Genomic DNA, 12031 nt, shown 5'->3' on the forward strand with positions numbered 1-12031 from the left:
GGCCGCCACTCCTCCTTTCCCCCACCCCCTTGCCGCTGCCCGTCCCTCCTCCCGCTCCCACAGCCCCCCATCTTACCCCCGACACGCACCCCGTGGCCAAGCTTCACCGTCTTCCCCCCGCCGGGCACCCCGGCACCGCCACGCTCCAGCCCCTCCCCGCCGCCGAGGGGCGCTCCTCACGTCCCGCCGCTTAACGGTCGCTCACGCGCGCGCCCTACTCCCGCCTCCTGCTGGGGGCGGCTGGCGCGAGCGGTAGCTCGCGGGCGGGGGCGGGGCCGCCGCGGCCGTTGGCGCCGTTTTCTATCCGCCGCCGAAAGGAGGGGAGAGAAGCAGCGCGGGCGGGAGGGAGGCGGGACTGGTCGCCCTCTAAGATGGCGGCGCCGGGCCCACGTGGTGCGCGCTGAGGCGAGGCGGGGAAGCGGGGCGTTCACTGGCGACATGGCGGCGGCAGGGTCCACGGAGGATGGCGAGAGGAAAGATGAAGCAGAGGAAGACGAGGTGGAGGTTGGTGGATGCCGGCATCGGGACGCGCTGCCCGGGCGTTGCCCTTCCTTGGAGCAGCGATAGGGGAAGGGACGCGGCCCGGCCGGGCCGGCCCCCCTCGGGGCGTGTCCCGCCTGTGACCCGGCCCGGCCCCCTCTCTCTCTGCCGGCGCTGAGGGGGCCGGGGCAGGCTGCCTGCCCGGTGGCAGTGGGGGGTCCTGCGCCCGCCCTCCTGTGGGCCGCCAGGGCCAAGCACCTGCTGCGGGGCTCCAGTGAAGGAGGGGGTGGCCTTCCTCCTCTCACCGTATCTCTGCAAGGCCTCCCCTGACCCCCGGGAGCCGGTACCTGCGGTCCCCCTTCGTGCCGCTGCTTGCAGGAGGGCCGGCGGGGCAGGCCGGACGCGTGAGGAGAGCCGGCCGCGGGGGCCGCCATGGCTGGCCCCTGGCTGGCGGCGGCATCGGGCACAAAGCAAGCGCGTTTCCCTGGGCCTGTCGGGTTTCTCTGCCCCTGCAGCGGTCGTGCCCGAAAGCCGTATCGTTATGGCTGTTTTACTTAAGGGTTTCTGGAAAACGGCGTTGTCAGAAAGCACTTTTCAGTTTAAGTTCCTTCCTGCCTCCATAACATCCGAAAATACAAACTATTGCTCATGTCATACTGTGCATATTCATGGGTGTTTAGTAGATGATGATTCTTGAAAGCTCTTTTTGTCCTTGAATAAAATATATTTTTTAAGGTGGCTATTTTTTGGTTTGTTTTTGCATTTTCCTCACCCAAAATTGTAAGGAATTGCAAACAGGAATTGATTTCAAAGTAATACGTTATAAAGAGTTAAAAGTAACCATTTCAAGCAACATGTTGCTTAGCTTAACCTCTCACTATGGTGTCTTATTTAGGTAGGTACTCAAGCTTTGGAAAAATCTATTTTTAGAATATGTAACTGGTCATATTGTTATAATTCATAAATCATTTACCCATATTGGTCCTCATTTTTCAAGGGTGAAAAAAGAGCTCCCTTCCTAGCTAGGAAGAAAAGGCCAGGAAATTCAGGTGTGAAACAGGTGTCTGATGGAGTAGTGGGTCACTGCGTTTCCCTGGGTATTGCAATGTCTGTCTGCCATTTTCTCTAGACAAAATGCAGAATAAGGTAGATTTGGGGTCTGTTTATTCTGAAGGTCTGGGTCTTTGTATGCTGTTCTTTTTTGTTTGGGTTATTTGTTGGGGTTTTTTGGAGGGCTTTTTTTCCCGAGTTCAGAAATATCAGTTACAGATGCACGTTATAAACTTATCTTGTAGGAGCAACTGGTCATGGTGGAACTATCAGGAATTATTGATTCAGACTTCTTAGAAAAATGTGAAAACAAATGCAAGATTTTGGTGAGTGATTACAGCACAATAGGAAAGGGGTAAGTCAGTATGCATGTGAACAAGGGGCTGAGGCTGTTTCTAAATTCTTTGAAGTCAATAACATTTAGATCAGATCTTTGATAGAGAATTATGTGCACTTTCTTGGCTGCATTTGTCTGCGTGTTGTGGCCTCTATTTCAGAAATGGCATATGGTCTTTGAATATAGTATTATGTATATATAAGGAAATATTTTCAGAAGTATTTATAAACTATGACCATTATCCCCTCTGATATCAAGCTCTAAGTTAATTTTTTAAAAAATTATGTATTTTACACGTTCAAAAAAATATTGTTAAGCACACTTCTTCAAATAACTTGAATACACCTTACAGGTAAAGCCAAAATCTTTCTGAATGGCACTGTATTTACAATGGGGTTTTTTGCAGATACTGCCTGGCAAGTTCAAGTGTTGTAAATGTAAAGGATAACTGGGTATTAAGCATTTGGTAAACAGTTTTGGATGTTGTTTTGGATGTTTGCTTCACTGTGAGGTTATCGTAAGAATCTGGCTTACCTGACCTTTTCCTTTTGAGTTGTTTAATCACTTTCTCTGTGTGGGACAAATTTTATTTGCCCTTCAAAACCTATGTGGACTATGAGAGCTGTATAGATAGTACAAGTACTATTGAATTGCAAATACTTTCTGAAACTAGACCTTTATTATAGACTGAAAAGATGGAAGAGAACATCTCAGAGTACGCCACTGATCAGAATATATGTGAGGTGATAAAGTGAAAATCTCAAATGTAGAAATACAATCAAAATTCATAAATTATCCATCACTGGATGGATGTGCTTTTATAAGCAGATTTGCTTCCTGGATCTGACCTAAGTCACTTGAAATGTGTTACACAGATGATTCATTACCGGTGGCTGAATGGCTACATATTCTTCAATAGTGTTATTGGGATTCTTTTAAATTTTGTGCTTTGAGATTCTCTTGTAATGTTACTAGAAAAACTTTTAAGTATCTATACTGTATCCTACTAGTATCCAAATCTACCTGCGCTCACTTCACAGAGTAAGCATTCCCTGAGATTTTTCAACTGTTGTTAGAACACCAATAAAAGATTCTGCTTTGTGTTACTCTGTTCAGCAAGTTTTCTGTGATGCTGGTCACATAAGGGGAAGATGAGTCTCCATTTTTGCGTAGTCCAAAAAGGAATGCAAATCAGCCAAAGAAATAAAGTTTTGAATATTAATAACCTTAATGCTGTTGCCTAGTACTGATGTGTTCATTTTTTTATTAATTTCCTGTAGTAAAAAAAAAAATGTTCTACATGTTAGCTTAATGCTAATGATGTTCTCAGCTTATGCAGCAGAAAGAGTCCTAGAGCTTAAATCTTGCTGATCTTAGATCCTTCTGTTTTTTAAAAGTACGAGAGGAAAATTGCACAAATTCCTATTAACCTGTGTGATATTCTGTATTTTACGCAATTTGCCACATAGTGCCTCATCTTCAAAACTTTCAGCATGTGTTTTATCTTCATGTCCTAAATAATGTTGATGTTCACGATGTACTACTAAAAGACATTTTGCCTTATTTAATGTATTCTGTTCAGGCATTAATTTTTATGAAATTCAGTTTATAGGTATGTCTTGTATTAAGAATAATGGGATCCTGGCCTGTGTATTTGGAAAAGCCCTGCTGTAGAGGAAGGGAATGAGCTGATAGAACCGCTGCCTTACTCTCCACTCCTTGCTTAAAAAAAAAAGAAATTTAAATAACAAGAATTTCCAACTCTGTCACAATGTAGACACACAGTAACCACAGAAGCTTCTGTAACCCTGCAGTTGCACTTCTGGTGCTGGTGTAATGCTTTATGCCAGACTCCTTCACCTTGTGTATTTTCCAAAGGCTTCTGAAAGTTGTTCCACTTTGTAGAACTTGTATTAATTGGAGCTTAGAAAATAACATATTTTTTTCGTGCAAATACATATATTTTTATTTGTTAATTTAAAACAGAGGTTAAATTAATTTCCTAGAGGAAATAACAGCACTTTAAATTTATTTACTGTAACCTAAATAGACTGTTAGCTGCACTTTGATCTAAATTTCTTTGATCCTTTTTAAGATACTAGAGCATTTTCTATACCAGTTCAGCATTGTTGGTTTTGTTCTGATTACTAGAACAGTATTATCTGGTATATTCTTTGTATTTAATATACTTAAAGTAACATGTATCATGATAGACTGAAAAATTATCATTACATTTTACTTTTTTTAACAGTACACTGCTTCTACAGCAAGATTGGCTAAACCCTTTGTAACAGTTGTTATCACTGCTTAACTAAGCCTCCTATAAAAATGGAAAGAAAACTCCTTCTCCCCCCACCCCCGATATTTAACATTACAATTGACCCTGAGGTCTTCTGCAATGACTAAGACTACTTTTATTACATTTTTTGAGGACAAATAAATATTCATTTAATTGCATGTCTTGCCATTCTTTCAGGAGTCTGCTACCTTCTATAAAATCATATCCTCTGCAGAACTCTCTTATCCACTTCCATAAATCCTGTTTTAAAGATGTACTTTTCTTCATATGAAGCTGACAGTTGGAGAAAGCTTTACAGTCTGGAATCCATTCCTTTTCTCTAATACCAAAAGAAACTTTTTATTTCATATTTATCATGATATGGAATACTTATTTTACTGTTATTACTTTTTTTTAAAAAAACTATTTATCTTTTTAAGGAATTTATGTAATCTGGATTCTGCTGTATCTGTCTTGTCTGGTCTTACAGCAAGAAATTTGCCTGGGCTAATAGAGACCTGACATCTGTGCAATTTTGTCCCTCTTTTTGTAGGGAATAGAGACAGAGAGGCCCATTTTACAAGTGGACAGATATGTATTTGCAGGAGAATATGAAGGTAGGAAAAATGATGTAGATACAATCTCTCCTTTTTCATGTGACCCAAAAAACTTTCTTAAGGTCAGTTAATTGCACTGCAAATGGAGAAACATGGTCCTGTGAGGTGCTGAAGTTCCAGGTGGTGTTTGTATAACACCATATAGAGCAGCACCAGTCTGAGCTCACTGCTAAATTAGCCATGCATCCATGCTACTTACTGGAAAGTATGCCTGGAAGCTGACTCTGGGGTGCACCAGCTGGTATTTCTGCAGGGAAAAATGTGGGACATAAAATGCCTTAAAGTAAGTGCTTGTTGTCTCCTGTATAAGCAGGACTGATATGTTGTGCAATCTGTAGTTCTCCCATTTGCCTTACGGTGACAACATTGGTCTGGAAGAAAATTATCTGGAATCCTCCCTTGTAGTGACTTTCAATGACCATGATATTCCTGTCTGTTCCCAAGTTGGCAGTGTGGTTACCAGTGCTGGGCCTGTGCGAGGGGCTGGAGGTCAGAACATTCCCAGAGCTGTGCCAGTGGGTGCAGTATCTACAGCTGATACAAATTAGTCTCTAAAACTTTCTTACTTTGTTTTCCATAGATACCTTGGGAACCTGTGTGGTTTTTGAAGAAAACACAGAGCATGGTAATTGTTGTGATTTGATGTCCAGTTCGTTGTGGAAGCCTGGCAGATTAAAAATATTTATCTTGTTTCAGCTGATAGTGGAATTCACTATAATGACTGGGGTTTGGGTATTGTTTTTTCTCCTCTCTTCATAGTAGATGCAGAAGGCAACCAAAAAGTACAGCTGAAATACAAGTGCCACACAATGAAGAAGTTGAACATGACACGGACACTTTTGACAGAAAAGAAGGAAGGAGAAGAGAATGTTGGTTAGTGCTGCTGCTCTTATGCATAGGGACATGGATGGATTAAGCTTAGGAGTGTCAGCCTCAATTAAGTTTTTGATTCAAGAGCATGCAGGAAGTTCATGCAGGAAGTTAGAGGAACTTTCTTCTTTAGGCAACAAATGTGGATATTTAAATACAAAAATACAAAATAAAACACCAAAAAAAAAAAAGAGAGATTCCTTCTGACCAGTGCTGCCTCCCAAAGTGGCTAGTAGGAGATTCCTACAGAAGAGTGTAAGAGGAGGGCAAACATATGCTGATGTTCCCTGGTATATTTTAAATCGGAGGTGCTGTTTAGTAGTTCTGCATTGATTTTTTTTTTTTTTTTTTTCCTAAACTTCCATCAATTTTTCTAATGACTTTGAGTCTCTGTAATTATTGGAAATCTATAATATCCTTAGTAAGAAGTTCCATGTTATATGTACTACCACTGCATTGTTCCTACTGAATTTACAGTTAACTGTAAATGAATTTAACTTTTAACTTACTTGCAAAGACACACCTAGTGGACCATTCATGTTGATTTTCATTCTGTAGGCAGAACTCAGTGCTCGTATGTTTGCTTTATTTCACTGGTGTTCTTTCTTACAGAAGTCAGTGCTTTTACATAGTCAGATATTGAGTATCCTACTATTTATAGTAGTGTGCATTAGCAGTATCCTATTGCTTTTATTTGCTTTTTTTCCCCTCAAATCAGTGTTACTGCTTCATATTTTAAGAATATGTAGCCATTTTACATTAAATATGGGCAGTCAGCTGGACAATGGTCATAGGAGGTATAACATGAAATGTCATCTAGAATCTAACCAAACCAGCATTCTTATCAACACCATGTACCATTTCTTCTCTCCATAGAATTAAGTAAGTAATATTAAACAAACTATTATTTTTAAAGTGCAGTAGAGTAGGGAATATGTTGCTTAATACAAAGGCCTATTTTGTTCTGGAGGAGCAATAGTGATGATGCCTGCTGAAAAACACTTCAGCTATACCGTGACAGAAGTTTAGTGTGCATACAAAGTAACTACAACATCTTGTGAATTGGTGATATGTACTGCCTAAACATCTAAGTGGGAAAGGAATCCCAGTTCTATTTGCCATCAGTTCGATACGTGTTGTAAGAGCTTGATATACTTAAGTTCAGGAGATGATACGCATTCTTACACTATCTCTGATGTCATTTCCTATCATATTACCAGATGGTCTAAGATTTAGGTGAACAAACATATTATTCTCTTTATTGCATTTGTAAAATACTTTCTCAGCACTTTTAGTTACATTTAAGTTATTTTAAGAGTCTAAGGGTGGTGTATGACACCTAAATACAACAGGAACTGCCATACTGGATTGGACCAAAGATGACTAGTCCTGTGTTGTATTTCTGACTATGGACAGCAGTAAATGGGTATGCGGAAAGTAGGAGGAGGGGGACGTATACTTGAGTAATCCTGTCTTTTGGCTATCCTTCCAGTATTCAGCAGTTCATGAATATCCTGACAAGAGTTTTCATCTGGACTACTATGCCTTCAGTCCATAAAGGCTCTGCCATCTTCACTTGCTTTTTGAATCTGTCTATCCTTTTGACTTCTACCGCCTTTTATGGCAGTTAGTTTTCAAATCACATTTCTGTTTATGGAAAAAGTACAACTTTACTGTGGGTTTTCTTGATTGTTTGTTTGCTTTTGTGGTTGTTAAAAAAGTATGATCTGGTGCTTCCAATGAGTACGAGTGAGTTAGTTTGTTACCAGAATTAGGAGATAAGTCAATCCCTACCTGTATTCCCAGTACAGCCTTATAAACATCTGCCGCCTCTGAGCTGTCTCCTCCAAGTAAAATTCTAGTCTCTGTTGGGTTTTGTTGCCTTTTTTTGTGGTTTTTGTTGTTGTTTGTTTTTAAAGTCTCTTCCCATGTAGACCTAACTTTTTACTCTCACCAATTCTTGTTTCTCTTTTCTAGTTTTACAGTATGGGTTGAGCAGGACACAGTACTTGTGACATGGATGTAGGATAGTTTTGTATCTTGGCATTCCTGCTTTTCATTACTTTCCTAATAATTTTATCTCAATTGTGGCTGCTCTTTAGAGAACAAGCTGGTGACTCGGTCACTGAACCACATGCAATGCCTCCAGTATCTGGATAAAAAAGTGTAGCTGTATGTCTTGGTTAAGTTGGTTTAGCCTATGCATGTTGTTGTTAATTTATCGACAGTTAAGTTTCTCTTAATTTTAAGCTGGTCTTTCGTTATCAAATGCCTTTCTGTTATTAATTGCCTTATTTTTCTATGAAAAGCAATAGTTTAAGCCCCATGGTGAGACTCACCACAGAAGTTAGTGTTGGTCCAAATTTTTGAAAGATATCTTTCTATCTTAAGTAGTTCTTTTACTTAAATGTTGGTCAGGCTCAGCCTTAATAACAGTGAACTTAAAATAAGAAAAAATTGCTGTTATCTCTTAACTCCTTTTGTAACTATATCAATTTTCCTTCTTTGGATCAGGTGGAGTCGAGTGGCTACAGATCAAGGACAGAGATTTTTCCTACAGCAGGCCTAATACAATTTGCAGCTTTCTGCGTGAAAAAGAAGATTCTGAGGAGTCGGCTCAAGCCCAAGACAAATTGACTGAAGAGTCAGAGGGAGAGGTGAGTGGTGGAGGAAATTCTGACGTGAATTGTGATCTGGAGAAGCAGCACAGCTTGGAAATAGATGCCTCTATTCCTCTGCCTGACAGCCCTGCTTCTGGGGCAGAGGATTCTCCTTCTGGAAGCATTGCTTTAGATGATGCCCCTCCATGATATCAGCTCTGATCTTTTCAGGATTTCTTCATGGAGCTAATGGGCCAACTTTTAAATGCCAGCTTCTATAGGCTGTGACATGATTTCCAATTTAACTGAGGAATTAGTGGAAAAACGGACATTGTGTTCTTGTGCATTGCTTTTATGTTTGGATTATAGTGGGGAAAGCTTAAGTGGTTTTTTTTTTAAATGCTGATTGGAAATGTGTCTATCCCTACCTCAAAATTGAAGAAGAAATGGTTACAAAATTAAAGACCCCCCACCTTAGAAGAATGTTGATGTATTGCACAGTCTGGAACATTTTGTAAAAAGAAAAAAAAATAATCATTGTTTAAAATAAAGTCCTGAATTTTTCAAGTATAGCTTCACCTTGTGTGTCATATTCAGCTGCATACTATGTCTGTTCTTGTAAGCAGCTATTGAAAGAAAAATTGAAATAAGTGTGGCTTTTATTACTTGTTTGATTACTTATCAAATTGCTTAGTCTGAATTTTCTCTAGCGTCCTTTGTCCCCTTGATGGATCTTAGAAATCTTCCATGTGGGAAGGAACTTCAGGAGGTCTCTTGTCCAGCTTCCTACTCAAAGTAGGATCAACACTGAATTCAGACCAAGTTGCTCAGAGCTTTGTCCAGTCAAGTCTTGAAAACCCCTGTGGACTAGTCAGCAACCGAAGTCTAGGCCTTAATGAGGCATCTGTCACTCTTCCCTCCCCCATTTTGTATATAATATACTATATGTTATACAAAAGGAAGTGGTGGTTTTTTTCCCTCCTCCCAGTAACTTCTCGGCTCTGATCATCTCCTGTAGCATTTTTCTGAAGGTTTTTATGCCTAAGATCCTGTAACCATGCATCAGTGGTTCCCAAACTGATCCATGTGACTGTACTGTGGCCCCTAGCTAGTCCGTGGGTTGATATTACGTACTGCTACATCATTTATATTGTTGCGTAGTATTTCATATAAAAGTTGAGTATGTGATGCATTCATGGTAATGTTTTTAAAAGCACAGCATTTTTTTAAACATAAAACATTCTCTTGTGACCTTTCTTCTTTCCTACCTTTCTCTGCCTCCCTCAAAATAGTTTAACTGCAACAATGCTGTGACGATGGGTATGCCTAAGTAATTCCAGCATAATTATGTAATACTTTAATTATCGATGATCAGAGGAGAAGTTCACCCCCAGCGTTGTTCACAGCACAGGGTCAGTAAAGATAAGTCATCAAAACAGTGCAACAGTTTCAAACCATCAATCCCACTATTCCGTTTTTCTGTGTAGAAGCAACTTGAATTACAGGGAAGAGGAGGCAGGGAGAGGAAGGTGAGAAAGAAGAGGGAACATGTTCTGTACGCCTCCAGCCTGGGTACGGATCTTTCACATGGTAGTGTCTGCGCTTCAGGTTTCAGGGAGACCGCTCACCCTTCCCTCTGGATTTAACTGCAATCGTGGAAGTTTAAAAGCACTGTTGGAAGTTTTTAAAAGCATTGTTCAAACTTGATTTTTATGGTGCTGATAGACAGAGGATAATTATAACTGAAATAACCATCTTGGGAATATTATGAACTGGTATAACACACGCTCTTGTCTGCAGTGGGGTGCGTTTGCGGTGCTGGACTGCACTTGCTGACAGCTGAACCTCCTGCGAGAGAGGCTGGGTAAGCCGCAGATAGAAAGCGCTCACTATCGTAGCTTCTGCCACTGAGAAACAGAGAGGTGCTTCCAAGAGTTTGTTCTCTGTCAGCGTGCAAACGTAGCAACTCTCATGTTTTGTTAACCAGTCGCTAAATCTGTCACTATGTACATGTAAATTTTTTTATTACATGCAAGGAGTATTCTAGCAGAATTGGTTTCTGACCTTTTTCAGCCTTTTTTTTCAGTTAGTATACCAAAGCTGTTTCTTTGTTCTAGTTTCTCTGGGAATCAGTATTACTTTTTTTTAACATTTTATGAATATCATAAACTATGAGTACCTTCATAATAATGTTGTTTGGATTTTAAATGTTATTTATAATGCTCAAACTTTTGTTTCTATTACTATTCGCCCTGACTTTTGCAACCATACTCATTCTTTACCCATCTTTTCTCTCTTCCTCCCAGAAAGCAGGTGCTATGAGTCCACTGCTGCCAACAGCAAATTCTTCAGCTTTACTGATTTCACCCAAAAAAGCCCAACGACTTGGTTATTTCAAGTACAGTTCAAAATTGGTGGGTGGGCGTGTGTGTGGACTAAAAAGGGTGTTGGGTGAGTATGATAGCTGGACATAGGATTGCTACCGTAATAATCCTTGCCTGGGTATTGCATATTGTTCACATCCTTGTGCCTAGACACTAGACCATCTCGGTGGTTCCTTGCCATGTCTGGCATTAAGCGCTTTTTCTTTGCACATTGTGACAGTTAGCAGTGTATATGATATTCAGACTACTGATAAAATAAGCATTCATTTTCAGCACTTTAAAAAAAAAAAAAGATTTTAAAAAAACTTTGGAAAAGATTAAGAGGCAAGTGGGCTTACAACAGAGTGCAGCACAGGAAGTGTTTAGCTTGCAGGAAGGCTGGGAGATGAGTCTATTCCGAGTTAGACGTAGGCAGGCAGGGGATGATTGCTCTGCTTTAGGTCTTTGGATTTTGAAGGGTAGTTTGGCTTTCTTGTACCTTCAGTTTTCAAGTCGCAATCAAACGCCTTGTCATCTCTAGAGAGGTTGTAGAAAAGCTCTTTGTCTAATTAAAATCAAAGGCAGTATGTCAAATATCCAAGATCTATTAAATCAACTTTTGGCATTTCATACTATTCTGTATACTCTACAATGTGTAAATCCCTCAGAGGAGAGAAAACAGAAATATTTTTCTTGCCCTGTGAAGACCCAGGCTAGCCAAACCAATATCCAGGACTGAAACTGGAAGGGGATATAAGTAAACAAAATTGGACAGAAGCTCATGACCAGGCTGCTACTTCTATTCCATCCTCAACACCGACTTGAGGAGCAAATGCAACAACCTGAACAAATTTGAGCAACTCTGATCAGCTGACTGGGGGCCTGCGGGCTTTGGAGCTTTTTAGATTAAGAGTAGGTCCCAGTTTAAAAGTGATGCTACCGCATCAGGGATTTTAGGCAGAAATAAATCTTTGGCCTTTGGTTTCCATTACGTGTAAGGTCACGTTCTCCAGTCATTATAGTAGCATCAGTCTCTCCAAGTAAGTCAATTTTGGGGGAAATTTGGCTTCAAATGGCATGCTTTAGATGGCACGCTTTACCTGTACAACTTTAATGTGGTTCCGAACGCACCAGGGATGAGAGGAGGGTCAGCAAAAAGGTCAGAAACGAGGTGATCCGCCACTGCTGCAGTTACGTACAGTTGCGTAACTGCATCATTATTTGTGTGTTAATTAATTTGCACCCACTACCCGTTTCAGTAGGGGAAAGCAGCATGTACCTCAAATGCTGACGGTGCAGGAGCACGGCAACGCCGATGGCGTGTACCTAAACGGGAAGAATTATTTTAAACGCCAAGAAGTGCCCGACGCGGCGCCTACGCGACGCGCACGTCAGCAGCGCCGGCCAGGAGAAGGGAAACGTTCTCACAGGTGGGG

At 40.9% G+C, this 12031-nt stretch overlaps 1 protein-coding gene across 2 annotated transcripts; it reads left to right on the top strand.

Moving 5' to 3' along the window:
* The first annotated feature begins 370 nt into the window (after positions 1–370).
* GTF3C6 (general transcription factor IIIC subunit 6) lies at positions 371–12024 on the top strand. Of its 2 annotated transcripts, XM_072855679.1 has the most exons (8): positions 371–504; positions 1776–1856; positions 4699–4762; positions 5343–5387; positions 5522–5635; positions 8147–8289; positions 10539–10683; positions 11855–12024. In XM_072855679.1, the coding sequence occupies exons 1-8, from the start codon at positions 439–441 to the stop codon at positions 11884–11886; spliced, it is 690 nt and encodes a 229-aa protein (XP_072711780.1). In that variant the 5' UTR covers positions 371–438; the 3' UTR covers positions 11887–12024. The 2 variants fall into 2 exon arrangements, with proteins under 2 accessions (XP_072711780.1, XP_072711781.1); XM_072855680.1 differs by lacking the exons at positions 10539–10683; positions 11855–12024 and having other exon boundaries at positions 5525–5635; positions 8147–8802.
* The last annotated feature ends 7 nt before the right edge of the window (positions 12025–12031 follow it).

This window comes from Ciconia boyciana, chromosome 3 (genome assembly GCF_034638445.1).
Source record: "Ciconia boyciana chromosome 3, ASM3463844v1, whole genome shotgun sequence".
Taxonomy (NCBI): Eukaryota; Metazoa; Chordata; class Aves; order Ciconiiformes; family Ciconiidae; genus Ciconia; species Ciconia boyciana.